General features: G+C 31.5%; 3 protein-coding genes across 7 annotated transcripts; 2 read left to right on the plus strand and 1 right to left on the minus strand.

Moving 5' to 3' along the window:
- Positions 1-402: 402 nt before the first annotated feature.
- Positions 403-4,764, plus strand: LOC126670533 (mechanosensitive ion channel protein 10-like). Its single transcript, XM_050364286.2, has 5 exons — positions 403-2,053; positions 2,153-2,273; positions 3,423-3,716; positions 3,805-4,007; positions 4,363-4,764. The coding sequence occupies exons 1-5, from the start codon at positions 726-728 to the stop codon at positions 4,628-4,630; spliced, it is 2,214 nt and encodes a 737-aa protein (XP_050220243.1). The 5' UTR covers positions 403-725; the 3' UTR covers positions 4,631-4,764.
- A 2,577-nt stretch (positions 4,765-7,341) lies between these two features.
- On the plus strand, positions 7,342-12,128 carry LOC126670532 (mechanosensitive ion channel protein 10-like). Of its 2 annotated transcripts, XM_056104464.1 has the most exons (6): positions 7,342-8,871; positions 8,949-9,069; positions 10,094-10,387; positions 10,493-10,695; positions 11,025-11,331; positions 11,989-12,128. In XM_056104464.1, exons 1-5 carry the CDS (start codon positions 7,541-7,543, stop codon positions 11,290-11,292), a joined length of 2,217 nt encoding a protein of 738 aa, XP_055960439.1. In that variant the 5' UTR covers positions 7,342-7,540; the 3' UTR covers positions 11,293-11,331; positions 11,989-12,128. The 2 variants fall into 2 exon arrangements, with proteins under 2 accessions (XP_055960439.1, XP_050220242.1); XM_050364285.2 differs by lacking the exon at positions 11,989-12,128 and having other exon boundaries at positions 11,025-11,476.
- Positions 12,129-13,136: 1,008 nt separating this feature from the next.
- Positions 13,137-16,178, minus strand: LOC126670537 (myb family transcription factor PHL8-like). 4 transcript variants are annotated; one of them, XR_007638750.2, is made up of 8 exons: positions 16,001-16,178; positions 15,186-15,243; positions 14,748-14,918; positions 14,562-14,637; positions 14,402-14,471; positions 13,830-13,998; positions 13,442-13,599; positions 13,137-13,356 (listed from the first exon to the last, which is right to left on the minus strand). XR_007638750.2 is itself a non-coding variant. In XM_056104468.1 (8 exons), the coding sequence occupies exons 2-6, from the start codon at positions 15,209-15,211 to the stop codon at positions 13,957-13,959; spliced, it is 291 nt and encodes a 96-aa protein (XP_055960443.1). In that variant the 5' UTR covers positions 15,212-15,243; positions 16,001-16,177; the 3' UTR covers positions 13,137-13,356; positions 13,442-13,599; positions 13,830-13,956. The 4 variants fall into 4 exon arrangements, 1 of the variants encoding a protein (XP_055960443.1); XR_007638752.2 differs by having other exon boundaries at positions 14,748-14,780; positions 16,001-16,175; XM_056104468.1 differs by having other exon boundaries at positions 14,704-14,780; positions 16,001-16,177.
- Positions 16,179-16,618: the final 440 nt, after the last annotated feature.

The raw sequence follows: 16,618 nt of genomic DNA on the forward strand, positions 1-16,618 counted from the left end.
AATTAATATTTATTGATAAAATATAATAAAGAGTTAAAATTAGAGAGTTTATTAGAGTAAAAAAAAACTAATCTTTAAACTTAGAGTGGATTTAATTAGATCTATGGATAATTAGGTTCTATTACGGTTTAATTAGATTAATTGAGGTTAATTAAACTTTAATTATAATTGATTAAAAAAATTGAAAAATGCATAATTTAATTTGTTTTCATTATGATTAATTAGAGTTTATTATGAAACCCACTCTTTTTTGTGTCAGAAAACGGTTTACCAAAGGTCTGGATTATTTTGTCCGGTTTTCCTATAATTAACTTCTTAAATATTTGGTGCAAAAATAAGGGGGTGAAATGATCCTTTATTCTTTAAACAATATTAAAACCTTACATTATTACTCCCATTCCCATCCCTGGAAAAACCCGCTCAGGAAAAATACAAATAAGTAAGAGGTTTCATGGATGGATCTCTCAGCGTACCAACAAACTGGCACACAATTTCAAAATACCCATACCGAAAGATACTCGCTGCTCCCTCTACTCATCTTCTTCAAGAAAACCAAACTTTTTTATTTTATTATGAATTAACATGTGATGTATATATTCTACTCGAATATTAAACACTCTGAATCACTGAACTTGCATATTAATTTACATCTCCTACTCACTTAAACATCATCACCATATATCACTGATTAGCTCTAGTTCTGAATTTGCTCCTTTGAAAGAAGCATGGCAGAGAAGACAACAGCCCCTAGAGAGCTGCTGATAACAGTCCCAGGCGATGGATATCTAAGTGACTCAACTACTGAGTTAACAAAAATGAGTCCGAGGTGCGGCCCGGGTCCCGGTAAGCCCCCGAAAATCCCAGTTTCTGATGAGACTCTCACTCGAAGAAGGTCTCTCGCAAGGTCAATGTATTCAAAACCAAGATCAAGATTTGGTGAACAGCCACTTCTTGTTGATGCTTCTGTACTGGAAGAAGATAATTTAGCTAATATTCAAGAACACATTTCAAGAAATTCGTCTATGAGGAGGTCACTGAGTAGAGGATCACATAATAGCAAATCTGGTTATTCTGCTATTCGGACAAACTCCATCGCTCATAGAACAGCTCTAGGATTGTCTGGTCATGTACATGACCATGACGATGACGATGACGTGGAGGATGTTGTCAAGAGAGTTCAATCTTTAAAAGAAAAGAAGAAGAAACTAGGTTTTAAAGTTGTTCTGCAGTGGATTGTATTTCTTAGCCTTTTGGGTTGCTTGGTGGCAAGCTTGAAAGTTCAGAAAATGAAGGAATATATGATCTGGGGCTTAGAGCTTTGGAAATGGTGCGTTCTTGTCCTGGTAATTTTCTCAGGAATGATGGTTACTACTTGGTTTATGAATTTTGTTGTTTTCTTGATCGAAAGGAATTATTTACTGCGAAAAAAAGTTCTTTATTTCGTTTACGGATTGAAAAAGAGTGTTCAAGTGTTTGTTTGGATCGGTTTGGTTCTTCTTGCTTGGGGACTTTTATTTGATTGCGAAACTGAGAGATCCAAGAAAGCTAAAAAGTTTCTGCACTGCGTAACTTGGACTCTTGCTGCGCTTCTTATCGGATCATTTTTGTGGATGATCAAGACTCTATTATTAAAGATTTTAGCCTGTAGTTTTCATGTAAACACGTTCTTCGACAGAATTCAAGAATCAATCTTTCATCAGTATGTTTTGCAGACTCTTTCAGGACCTCCAGTGATAGAGGAAGCCGAGAAAGTTGGAAAATCAACCAGCACGGGTCAACTCAGTCTCAGAAGTTCGAAAAAGGGTAAAAAGAATGAGAAAAAAGTGATTGATATGGAGAAACTCTATACAATGAAGCAAGAAAAAGTTTCAGCTGGGACTATGAAAACTTTGGTAGATGCAATAACAAATTCAAGACTCTGTACACTTTCTGATGCATTGGAAGAGAGTGTTAATGGAAATACAAGAGCTTATGATAATGAGATTCATAACGAGATGGAGGCGATTGCTGCTGCGTATCATATTTTCAATAATGTTGCTAAGCCTGGTTCGAAGTAAGTAATCTATTTCTTTAAATGATTACTATGTTTCTGTTCTTATAATTCTCTGTTCGGTTTTTCGATGATATAAATTTCTGCTGTTTTGGTTAATAGATACATTGATGAAGAGGACTTCCATAGGTTTATGATTAGTGAAGAGGTGGATCTTGTTTTTCCACTGTTTGAAGCATCTGAGAATGGACAAATTGACAGAAAATCTCTCACAGACTGGGTGGTAATTTCTCATTTTTCTTACCTCCATTATGAGTTTATTATGCTTTTTTGATAATCATTCAAAATAAAGTGGGTTTAAATAAGAAATTTTTCCCTCTACATCTATATATATTGCATTACACATGTTCATGGGTCAAGTTTGCGCTATTTCGTACCAGAATCAACCGGGCTTGACTCTTTAGATGTAAATCCAGGCCCAGTCTAAATTCGGTTCAGATCTCATATATACCATCCAAATCTGGCCCACACATTATATTTATACGGATTTCAGTAGGACTTTTTTTATTTACATTAGAATTCAAAAAAGAGGAATTTACAGAAAAGACTCTAATTTTAAAAATATTTGCAAAAATATTCCGCTTTTAAAATTTTATTTTTTATCTTTTTTCCAAAAATTTACTTTTTTACTCTGAAAATTTATAAAAATACTCCGTTTTTTTTTTGAAACTGTATTATAAACAGTTTTAAAAATGTCAAGTTATAAACTTTTTAAAACCTTTTGAAACTAAAATAGAAACTGTTTTTTAAAACGGTTTCAAATTATTTTTTTAAGAAATCATTACAAACCGTTTGAATTTCCATTAAAAACTGTTTTTGAAACGGTTTATAAAACAATTTCAAATTGTGTTTTTTTGAAACTGTTTGAAACTCTATTCGAAACTGTTTTTGAAACTGTTTTTGAAAACAGTTTGAAGTTGTGTTTTTTGAAACTTTTAAAACTGCAGAATAAAAAATAAATATTTAAATTTTTAGGTACATTTGCAAACTTTCAGTTTTTGAGTTAAATTTTGCAGATATTTTTAGTTTTTTTAGGTATTTTGCTAAACTTTCCTACAAAAATTTATAAAAGTCCAAGTCTGTTCATAGAAAAAAAAAATAGGTCTATTAGTTATGGGCTCTGACTAGGCTTGAGTTAAATAATAACTATTCAAGTCCGGCCTAAGAGGGACAGGCCTTGGTGGGTACCACACTAGGTTGCACTGAAAATAAAATGCTAATAGTTGAGGTGAAATGGTATTTTAAAATATTTTCGTAATCTAATAAGTTTTCATTTTCAAAATATTTCCGATATACATAAACATTAATGAAATGAAGTGTATGTGTATTATAGCTCCATTCCATGTGAGTGATTATGTTATTGTTTTGACAGGTTAAGGTTTACAATGGTCGGAAAGCACTTGCACATGCTTTATGTGATACCAAGACTGCAGTGAAACAGCTGAACAAAGTTGTATTGGGAGTTCTGATAGCTGTGACAATTTTTATTTGGATACTGTTACTTGAAATTGCAGATTCAAAATCACTTTGGTACATCGTCACACAACTTCTAGTGATCGCCTTTATGATGAAGAAAACATGTACAACCGTATTTGAAGCTCTAATGTTTGTTTTCGTGGCGCATCCCTTTGACGTCGGTGATCGTTGTGTTGTTGATGGCATGATTGTATGTTCCTTCAACTAGTAATTAATTTGATTTTATACTTTAGATGTTTAAATCAATTAAGTATTCTGTTTGATTTAAAATTATGAAGCTGTTGGTGGAGGAAATGAACATCTTAACGACGGTTTTCTTGAAGCTTGATAATGAAAAGGTATACTATCCCAATGCTGTTTTGGCTACGAAGCCGATCTCCAATTTTTACAGAAGCCCTGATATGGGCGAAGCTATTGAATTCTCAATTGATTTTGCTACTTCAATGGAGAAGATTGGATTGCTCAAAGAAAAAATCAAGCAGTAAGTTCACTCTATATTATAGTCTTATTTCATTATGGTGATAAAATTTGATTCCTTTCATTTCGATTATAAAATTTTAATATCAAACCGACCAAAAATGCTTATGCGGTAATCGGGTTTCGCTTCTTTTTTTTATTGCATGAAAATTTGTCATGTATACATAATTTGGACTAATAAAATATGTTAAAATGTATGCATACATAAAAAGTTTTCAAGGAAAACCAAGCTATAATCAAATGTCTAAATTAAAATCGAGTTAAATTAAATACTTTGAAAATTAGTTATTCATCTTTTATCAGTAAATTGAATATTTTATTTTTATTTTAAGTTTGATGGTGTTTTGATTTGCCTGTAGATATCTGGAAAACAATCCCCAACATTGGTATGCTGGACATGGATTTGTGGTGAAAGAAATAGAGAATGTGAACAAATTAAAAATGGCTATATATTGTTCTCAAACTATCAACTTTCAAGACTGGCCGGTGAAGAGCGGCCGGAGGAGTGACTTTGTTTTTGCACTCAAGACGATGCTGGAAGAATTAGAAATCAAATATTATCTTCCGCCACAACAAATTCACGTCCGCCATATTGGATCAGATGCTGCAATTGCCTCCAAATTTTGATCAAGCTGTAAATGTAGTCTCTTTTTGTTTATTTTGCTTCAATTTTGACATATATGGCTCAGGTTACCGTTGCAATAAAATCTTGACCACTCATTTGTAAATTGAATTGGACAATATTTGACTGCTTTGATGAACTGGTTATTCCAAGAATTTGATAAGTCTAATTATTTAAAAACCACCCACGTTAATTTTTTTTTCATTTGTATCCCGACGTAAAAAAAACCGTTTGTACTCTTTTTGGGATTTTGATGCTTCACCTCTACACCAAAGAAATTTTTTTACCTAGATCCGGTTCATGAAAAATTTAGAATTTATACAATCAGTTATTAGGGAAATGAGAAGAAAGATTTAGAAAAAAATTTAAATTAATTTTTCATTTTTAACCTATATTCTAATTAGACGCTAATGTTATTAATAGTTGAAAAACACCATTTTTTTCAAAAAAAATAAAAAAAATTATACTTTTTTATTAATTATCAATAATTTTTTAAATTAAAAATTGTAAAAAATTAATATAAAATTAAATCGTCGCAGTCCGTCTCGCCGATAGATCTTCTCCAGGAGCAGGTCCATCAGAGAAGGAGCAACAGCTCCTTCTCATTCTCAGATAGAGAAAGAGTTGCTCGCTCCTTCCCAAATATGGAGAAAGAGCTGGCAGCAGCTCCTTTTCTATATCTGAGAAGAAGCAGCTCGCTCCTTCTCTATTTATGTGAAGGAGCGGCAGCCGCTCGTACTCCAGTGGGTCACAGTGAGTTCGTCAATCGGATAGGTTGGAAACGTTTTTTACTTTTTCAGTAAAATTAATGAAATTAATTAATTATTAAAACTTATTTGAAAGTTTTTAAATATTTTTTCAAATAAAAAAAAGGTATAACATAACCTTTCTATTTAATTGATTTTAATGTTTTTATCCTTACATTAATTCAAATGTCAAAAATTTTAATTTTAGGATAGAGGTGAATATGAAAACCCAAAAAAGGTACAAACGGTTTTTTTTTCCTAAATTAGGATATAAATGAAAAAAAAATAACGTGGGTGGTTTTTAAGTAATTAGGCCATTTAATAAAGTACAAACTTTCATCCTTTATCAATTATAATTAATTTTTTTAATTTTTACGATTATGTCTAATTTGAAATTTTTCTACAATTGTGATCAAAATTTTGAATTTTATTTTTAAATTTAAATTAATATTTTTTATCAATTACGACTAAATTTCAAATTTTTGTCTCACTTCTGAAAGAATTAATATGAATGTTTAGTGCAATAGATGAAAAAAATGTAAAAATTTAGATTTATAAAATAAAATTTTAAATTTTGGTGGTAATTGACACAAAAATGAATTATTTTCAAAATACTTCATTTTAACACATATTTAAACTTTTTTACCTATTTTTTCATAAATTTTCTCTCTATTTTTATTTAAAATATAATATTAAAAATACCTTTCTAAGGTCATTTGATTCCTATAACCACAACACTCTTTCTCTCTCCATATAAATTCTCTCTTTCTCTCTAGTTTTCTCTCCCTATTAAATTTCTCTGTTCTTTTTAACTTCTCTCTCTATCAAATTTTTTCTTTTTGTCTTCTTCTTTTTCGATTGTCGCTTTCTTCCATCTCATCGTCACATGTCTTCCGGTAAATTTTCCGTCGTATTTTTTTTACTGTCTCGTTTTTCGGTTGATTTTCATCGTCGCGATTCTTCTAATGATTTTCCCGCGCCGTGTTTCTTTCGATGGATTCCTCGACGTCGTTTTTAGATATTTTGTAATTTTTTAGGTTTTTTGTGATAAATTAGATTTTTTTAAAGAGATTATTGTAGATCTTATTTTTATGTTTATAATTATTTCGTCTTTTTTTATTTTATAGATTTGTTCTTTATTTTGATGCTATTGATTTTGTCAAAATTAATTAATTTATAGTGTATTTGTAGTATTTTAATCATGTATTTACGTTATAGTTTATTTCTGTTGTAATTATAGTGTATTTCTGATGTTTTTATGGTGTATTTGTAGTGTTTTGTGGTATACACTAAAAATACACCGTAGATACACTATTATTACACTATTAAAACATCATAGTTACAGTAAAAAACACAATAGATGCACTATAATATACCATACGTTATACTAAAAACACGATAAAAAATTAAAAAAAAACACCATAAAAAAATCTATAAAAAAAGAAAATAAATCATTTAAAAGTGAAAAAAGTATTTGTGAAATTAAAAAAGATTACAAAAGTAAGGACAAAAAAATGTAAAATTATAAATAAAATAGAAAATAGTATAGTGTAAGAAATTCTCTCAATAAAGATTCAGATTGGACACAATTGTAATAATTAAAAAGTTTGAACATAATTGATAGAAAAAACAAAAATTTTGAATCTAAATAATAATGTGGCCTAAAATCTCTTTTCCAAATTAAAATTACTTTTTTGTGATAAATTTTCAAAAAAACACTAGTAAAATCCAATGGCCATCTAAGTACTTTTAGCCAGAAAATACTAAAAAGAAAATTGTCACTGAAATAAAAAAAATAAAAAATTCAGTGACAATCAAAATTAATTACCCATAAAAGTTTAGATTTAAACAATATTAAAACCTACATTATTTACTCCCCCCCTGGAAAAGCCCGCTCAAGAAAAATACAAATATATAAGAGGATTCATGGATGGATCTCTGAACCTACCAACAAGTTGGCACACGATTTCAAGATACAGGCACCGATACCCAAAGATACTCGCTGCTCCCTTTACACATCTTCTTCAAGAAAAACAAAATGGCTCTTGTAATCTTGTTTATTTTATTATGCATTAGCACGTGATTTATATTTCCCCAGTCACTTAAACACTACCATCACTGAGCTCTTGCTTTTCATTTTCTAGTTCTGTTTACATCTTTGAAAGAAGCATGTCAGAGAATAGAACAGCCCCTAGAGAACTGCTGATAACAGTCCCAGGCGATGGTTACCTGAGTGACTCAGCTTGTGAGTTAGCAAAAATGAGTCCGAGGTGCGGCCCGAGCCCCGGTAAGCCCCCAAAAATTCCAGTTTCTGGTGAAACTCTCACGCGAAGAAGGTCTCTGGCTAGGTCAATGTATTCGAAACCTAGATCAAGATTTGGAGAACAGCCACTTCTTGTTGATGCTTCTATACTGGAAGAGGATAATTTAGCTAATATTGAAGAGCACATTTCAAGAAATTCGTCTATGAGGAGGTCATTGAGCAGAGGATCACATAATAGCAAATCTGGTTATTCTGTTATTCGGACAAACTCCATCGCTCATAAAACAGCTCTAGGACTGTCTGGTCATGTACATGACCATGACGATGACGATGACGTGGAGGATGTTGTCAAGAAAGTTCGATCTTTCAAAGAAAAGAAAAAGAAACTAGGTTTTAAAGCTGTTATGCAGTGGATTGTATTTCTTAGCCTCTTGAGTTTATTGGTGGTGAGCTTGAAAGTTGAGAAAATGAAGGAATATATGATCTGGGGCTTAGAGCTTTGGAAATGGTGTGTTCTTGTGCTGGTAATTTTCTCTGGAATGATGGTTACTACTTGGTTTATGAATTTCATTGTTTTCTTGATCGAAAGGAATTATTTACTGCGAAAAAAAGTTCTATATTTCGTTTACGGATTGAAAAAGAGTGTTCAAGTGTTCGTTTGGATCGGTTTGAATCTTCTTGCTTGGGGACTTTTATTTGATTGCAAAACTGAAAGATCCAAGAAAGCTAAAAAGTTTCTACACTGCGTAACTTGGACTCTTGCTTCGCTTCTCATCGGATCATTTTTGTGGATGATCAAGACTTTATTATTAAAGACTTTAGCCTGTAGTTTTCACGTAAACACGTTCTTCGACAGAATTCAAGAATCCATCTTTCACCAGTACGTTTTGCAGACACTTTCAGGGCCTCCGCTTATAGAAGAGGCCGAGAAAATTGGAAAATCGACTAGCACGGGTCAACTCAGTTTTCGGAGCACGAAAAGAAGTAAAAAGAACGAGAAAAAAGTGATTGATATGGAGAAACTGTATACAATGAAGCAAGAAAAAGTTTCAGCTGGTACTATGAAAGCTTTGGTGGATGCAATCACTAATTCGAGGCTGTGTACACTTTCTGATGCATTGGAAGAGAGTGTTAATGGAAGGAATAAAAAAACTTATGATAGTGAGATTCACAATGAGATGGAGGCGATTGCTGCTGCATATCATATTTTCAATAATGTTGCTAAGCCTGGTTCGAAGTAAGTAAAATTTATTATTCTGAATGATTGATTACTATGTTTCTGTACTTATAATTCTGTGTTTGATTTTTAAATAGGTACATTGATGAAGAGGACCTTCTAAGGTTTATGATTAGGGAAGAGGTGGATCTTGTTTTCCCACTCTTTGAACCTTCTGAGAATGGACAAATTGAGAGGAAATCTCTCACAAATTGGGTGGTAATTATTCCATTTTTCTTAGCTCCAACTATGAGTATTGATTGTGCTTTTTTATGTCAAAATTATTACAAGTTAATGTGAATTTTCCTCTAACATATATAACATGTGATATAATTGGATTAAACAATAAATGTCATATTAATTGATATAAAAATTATTTAACTCATTAAGCAAGTCATACAATCATAGAAAGTTTATAAACTCGCATGATAAACTATGTCTCGCAAAAGAAAAAATCGCTTCATCCATCCCATACCCTACGTACCGAGAGATTCTTAGGTAGACTTAGTCCACCACATCATTCGTGGACTAGCCTATCACATAATGACACATCATTAAAATGATGGCAATCTTGTGAATTCGTTTATTACTTATTTACATATTTGAATAGTAATATTACAAGATTGTCATCATTTTAATGACGTGTCATTATGCGATAGGCTTAGTCCACGGATGACGTGGTGGACTGGGTCTACTTAAAAATTTCTCCTACGTACCACTACTATTCTTCTTTCCTTTTTTCTTTTTGTTTTTTACTCTCATTTTTCCAGTAAGATTATTTAGTTGCACTTCCCTTCGTTATATTCCGCCTATTTTTTTTTATTTAACTATGCTTCTATACATTTCTACATTATATTAAAATTGAAATGTTAATGTATGCGATGAAACGTATTTAGAATAGGCAAAAAGATTTTTTTCTATCTGTAAACGCTGATGATTTTGTCAAATATATGTCCCTGAAAGATTGAATCCGTCAATTTCTAAATTGGAACAAATATATCCAAAACGTATCTAGTCCAACATGATTTGCTTGTATGTATTTGTTTGATTGGTCCAAGTAGGAAAAAGAAACTCTACAACTTTGATTGAATTAAAATATGGATAAAATTATCCTAATTTGTAAAATTGATAGATCATCAAAATGATAGAAAAAATCATTTTATCTTTTAAATATTTTCAAATTCTAACATAAGTTTATGCGCATCATAACTCCAAATAAGTGATTATGTTCTTGTTTTATCAGGTCAAGGTTTACAACGGTCGGAAAGCACTTGCACATGCTTTATGTGATACCAAGACTGCAGTGAAACAGCTGAACAAAGTTGTGTTGGGAGTTCTGATAATTGTGACTACTTTTATTTGGATTCTGTTGCTTGAAATTGCAGATTCAAAATCGCTTTGGTACATCGCCACACAACTTCTAGTGATCGCCTTTATGATGAAAAATACATGTACAACCGTATTTGAAGCTCTAATGTTTGTTTTCGTGACACATCCATTCGACGTTGGTGATCGTTGTGTTGTCGATGGAGCGATCGTATGTCATTTTATTTGATTTTTTAGTTGTTTAAATTGATTTAGTTTTCAGATAGAGAGATTATACATACCTTGACGGACTCTGTTTGATTTGAAATTCTGACAGTTGTTGGTGGAGGAAATGAACATCTTAACGACAGTTTTTTTGAAGCTTGATAATGAAAAGGTATACTATCCGAATGCTGTTTTGGCTAAGAAGCCGGTCTCCAATTTTTACAGAAGCCCTGACATGGGCGAAGCTATTGAATTTTCTATTGATTTTGCAACTTCAATGGAGAAAATTGGACTGCTCAAAGATAAAATCAAGCAGTAAGTTCATTCTACCTTTTATGGAATAATTAATTTTCAGGGTATTTATATTATCTCTTATTTCATTTTGGTTATGAAATTTTAAATTTATTTTTACGGAAGGTTTCTGACGAAAAATGTTTACATGGCAACCGACTTTTATTTTTTTGTTTATCTGAAAACTTATTACGTATACATAATTTACCTAATAAATTTCAAGTTGAAATGTATGCATACGCGATTAATTTTGAGCCCAATTTATGCAGAGGTGACGTAAATTTTAATTTTTATCTATATGACAAGATTTTTATCTATATGACGTAAATTTTAATTTCTTGATTTGCCTATAGGTACCTGGAAAACAATCCCCAACACTGGTACGCTGGGCATGGATTTGTGGTGAAAGAAATAGAGAATGTGAACAAATTAAAAATGGCTGTGTATTGTTCACAAACAATCAACTTTCAAGACTGGCCAGTGAAGAGCGGCCGAAGGAGTGACTTTGTTTTTGCTCTCAAGACGATGCTCGAAGAATTAGAAATCAAATATTATCTTCCGCCGCAACAAATTCATGTCCGCCGTATTGGATCAGATTCTACAATTGCCTCCAAATTTTGATCTCTAGCTCAGATTACCAATGCAAAAAAATCCTGACCGGTCAGTTTGTAACTTAGCTAGACAATTGACTACTGCTGGTGAATCTTTTATCCGATAGCCGCAGAGTATTTGATAATTTGTTCTAATTTGTTCAAAAAAAACAAATCCTTTTATTCTAATTAATAGGGAATAAAATTTATTTCAACTCAAAAAAATTATTTTTTCTTGTTTGAATTCACCTAAATTGCATTGGTTTGAAATTTATGTTTTCATTATATATGAAGATTTTCCATAAAGCTCGACTTGCAAAAGCTATAGCCTATAGGCTATAGGCTATGTTTGGTTCATGGAATTGAATAATATGGAATAGAATAGTCATTCCATAAAAAATGGAATAGCCATTCTTTAGTTTTTGAGAGGAGTACTTATTCCACAAAATCATGGAATAGCAATTCCGTGGAATACCTATTCCGTGAACCAAAGTAAAGAATTTTCATTCTATACGGAATAGCTATTCCATTCCGCACCTATTCCATGAACCAAACATGGCCAAAGGTGTAAAGGAGGCACTAAGTTGACACTGATTCTACGGAGTTGATTACTAGTGTTAGGGAACATCACAATGAAGTTTCTGATTTTATTTTGATTTTGATTGATGATATTCAATCTCATTTAGATGAGTTACTCAATGTTACTTTTATTTTGTGTATTGACCAGCGAACAAGGTGGATGCCGTAGCTAGGAGAAATTCTTGTATAATCTAGTTCGACACGTAAGATTATGGACTATTTCTCCTTATCAAGAGCATGTTTTATATTCTAACCTTTGTGAATGAGATGGTTCTCCTCTTGCGTTTATCTGCAATGTTCTGGTAAATGATCATTGATATAAATGAATTTTCAAAAGGAAAAAGATGCATGTATTAGAATTGTGTCTGTAATAGTAAAATTTTATTGTCCAAAACACATGAAATTGGTGTGTCCATACGTAAGAAAAATGGTGGAACATGAGAGATACCAAAATCATATTGTATGCAAGTAGTATATAATGCAGAGAATAAAAATACAAGTATATATAGACTAACTAACTTAATGATAAGTATTCTTTTGGTTATTCTATACTAAATCATTTTACTGTTTCAGAAACTTCAAATTCAAACAAGTGTGAATCTGTTGAAGATACTATTGAGTTATGATTCATATTTGCTAATTGGTTTTCTATTAAAATTAAGATTAGAAGTCTAATTTTTTAATGGATTAGAACTTAAATTGTATCTTAAAGGTTCATTATAAATACTAGTGATAATAACCTTATTGTAAACTCACTACAAATATATAGAATAAAATTCTCTCTCTATCCTTGGTGTCACATTGATCGAATCCCGTAAAATCTTATGTGATTGTTTTTTCTCTCACTACCACATAAGTCACTTTCAGCAACACCAGACAAGTGTTGCTGTATGTACAAAAATTGTTGCCTTAGGTCTATTGCAACGCTTTTCAATCAGCTACATTTGCGGCCGCTACAATAGGTTTTGATAGCTATTGCAACAGTTTTTTTATACTATTGTAATAGAAATAAAATCGCTGCAATTTTTAACAAAAGCAACGGACTCAAACATCTACTGTAACAGTTTTGTAATGCATTTTAGGCAACATTTATTTTCTTAAGGCAACGATTTGTATAGTACTTTAGGCAACATTTATTTTCATAAGGCAACAATTTGTATAGTACTTTAGGTAACACTTATTTTTATAAGGCAGCGATTTATATAATACTTTAGACAACACTTTTTATAAGGCAACAATTTATATAGTACTTTAAGCAACACTTATTTTTATAAGGCAACGATTCCACCCACTACATTACAAAACGGAAAATATTTTATCCATTACATCACGAAAATATTCCATCCATTATATCGCAACAAATTCCATCTATTCCATCCATTACATCACAAAAAAAATATTCACCAAAATTAAAAAATGGAAAATATTCCATCAAAAATAACGATATTCAAAATCACAAAACATTGAATGTCTTTTCTGCTACAGAATCATTTTCCACAAATATCTTCATGAAATCCTACAAAATCACATAAAAGATAATATTCAGAATATACAAACAGAATATATAATGAGAGAAATGTGCAAAAGAACAAGTACTTAACTGAAAGAGCTGTCCGTTTGAATTACTTTCACCCCTAGTGTTTTCCTCTTTACTCGCGGTATCTTCAGCTCCGTCATCTTTTCCTAGCATTACATTTTTTATCATTTCTTAACCAGTCTTCCCAGGTTTTAGAGCCACCAGCTTGGTTAAAAAGTTCACCTGCACTAATAAGATACATAATCATGGCACTGAAAACAAATCACTACTAACAATTATTAACATTGCATAAAACTGTAAGGAATGCTATTTAGAAAATTGAATTCATATGTTCAATGAATAGATGGAATGACTACTGACTAAAAAGTAACAAGTTCAAAGCTACTGCTGAACTAAGTATCCGACAACAAGAGTCAGATCATGTAACAATGCAGTATCTATGTTATATGTACCTCCAGTAGATCATCTGTTTAGTTGGCTATCTCATTTAGATTTTCCTCTAGAATGTGAATTGGTTCTATTTTTACTAGCAAAGGCACTACCGCCGACAGCAACTCTCCATCGCAGTTCATGCCTGCTTTATTTCTCAGGAATTCTGCAAAGCAAGCCAACCACTTGAACCTGAAAATGAGATGCATTCCGTACTTTAATGGATCATGTTTCCCTTTGCTTTAAGCAAGTATAAGTCAAATATCTAGCAAATTAAGCAAGTATGAGTCAAATAAGAATAACAAAACTAAGGTCTCTGGTTTTGAATTAATAGGAGATGGAAAGAGGCCTACTAATTTAGATATAAAAGTCTCATAATTCTTTGAGATAAATCCCTAAAACAGTTAATGGCTCAAAAGAGTTATCATTATGATATTAATCTGGTAATTCATCATCAAGGAACATTAAAATAAGTATTTTCCTTGTTCTTATATTCTCAGCTGTAAATGTCTCTACGCCAGAGAATTACATACTTAATTGGATTGGTATTCTTCATTCCTTAATGAAATTAAGTTTCTTACTTAACTAATCCTACCTCAATCTGTTCATGAAGTTTTCTCTGCACTTCCTTTTTCATTTCAAGAGGCTGAGCAATCTGAAAGCTTCTGTTCAACACCACAACACATTCAATTTTTATCAGTCTAAGAGCTTTTCTTTTATAATAACAATTAAAACGCATAATTTTTAAGCATTACTCGTTGATTGGATTTCGGATTCCCTCAGCAATGCGTGCTTTAGATTCGCCTTGAGTACTTTGTATCTCTTTGTAATCTGCATCAAAAAATTTACATTGCCTAAATTGGTAAAAGCAAGGAGGATTGATCCAATCATTTAAACCTGTAAATGACTCTTTAAATGGTACAAAGTTAGTCCAATAATACCCATCATCCTCAACACAATCTTTGGCGTTGCCTCTGTCAATGTCCAAAAGAATTAGAAGCTTGCCATTTTTTTATAGTTTAATGATAAGATCATATATAGATACTCAACTCAGGAGTCCATTTAAGCCTAAGTTTTGCATCAGTAGACTAAACCACCTTCATGTTTCGATTCTGCAAATCCATTATTAAGGAATTGAAGAATGAGTGTGATAATCCGCCATAACATTTGAATGACAAAACAAAGGCCTATAAGCTATAACTATTCTAAGTGTTTTATCCAAATCTGATATCCTACTGTTTTAATCTGCTAAATAACTTCAAACTCTAGATGCAACAACATCATCGTAAACCGTAATGCATAAATCAATGTTAGAAGTTGAACTGCTATGTTTATAAATTATAATATAACCTACCAATGAACTAAAGAAGAAATGGTACCTGAACGGCTTGCACACTTTGAGCATATGAGAAGTCTATGCTCTCTCGATTAATAAACCTAGCATAGATTTCAAAGAATTATCTCAGTTTTTCATTTTACAAAAAAAATGAATCATTAAAATTGAAGGATCACAAGCAAATGGTTTGCATTTGAGGAACTATTTTTGAAAGGGAAAAAAACATTACTTAAAAAAAACAATAATAATATAGACGAGGATATGGACAGAAACACCATGCCTAAACAGACATGGCAGAAAACAACCACGCTTTCCCAATTCCAGAGTTTAAGATTTTACCAAAACCAAGTGTTACCACATACATTGAATAAACTTCAAACAACCAAAGGCACATTGTGAACAAAAATGTTGAACTGAACATTTTATGTCAATTCATAAACATTCTATGCCAAAAGGGGTATACATGCTACCATAAGTGAGACAAAAGTTCATCATCCATATTTCACTAGATTAATTTCTTTTTAAGCTGTATCACTGAAATTTGTGGTTTAATTTTATCACAAAAGTATTGAGTGACCATTAGAAGACTTTAAGCAACTCAACTTCTACATAAGAAAATAATTATTTGGAACTGGCAATAGTGCAGACATCGGGCTTAGTGGATTAAACTAGGTCATCCAATATAAAAATCAAAATCAAAATGAAAACCTAAAATAAAATCCAAATCAAGCTCAATCTATTAAAACCTAAAATGAAAACTAATTGAAATGAAAAAGCTCCAAAGTGAAATTTGAAAGCAAGCGATTTTTGACAAAAAATACTAAAATCAAGATTAATTTCTAATTATGCGTTAATTACCTGGTTCAACTGTCGAACAAGATGAACCGCGAGCAGTATCAGATAATATGAAAGACGGAGGAAGGTGATGATGTTGACGAGGATGCTAAATCAGTAATTACTTAGAGAAGAGAGATTTGGCAAAAAAAACTTAGAGAAGAAAGAAAAAAAATCAAGAGTTTTCAAAGTCGTATTTACTTGCCCAATGTTTTTATTTTTAATTTTTTACCATTTAAAGATTACCAAATGCCCCTAGAAAACCGTTAACTTTTTTTTGAAATAGAACACAATTAACTTTAAAATAGAGAAATAAGGGAGTAATTATAAACCATTCTCTTATAAATTGTTGCTAAAAAAATTTGTGGTGTAGTGTTAAAAATCAGTGAATATGTTCTTTTGCATATCATGCTTGATAAATGGAGAAAAAAGAGATAAAACAAATACTGAGTAGATTTTGTAAATTTTTTTTTTTACAAATATTAAAATACTATGAAAGAAAGTGAACAAAAAATTAAAAATATAATTAGGTATGATGTAGAAAAGACAGCAGTTTAAAAGTGTTGCTAGATTCCGTGAAACTGTTGTATTTTTTATAGCTAATGCAACAGTTTTCCATATATGCTGTCTTATATCTTATGT

Source organism: Mercurialis annua, linkage group LG2 (assembly GCF_937616625.2).
Source record: "Mercurialis annua linkage group LG2, ddMerAnnu1.2, whole genome shotgun sequence".
Lineage (NCBI taxonomy): Eukaryota > Viridiplantae > Streptophyta > Magnoliopsida > Malpighiales > Euphorbiaceae > Mercurialis > Mercurialis annua.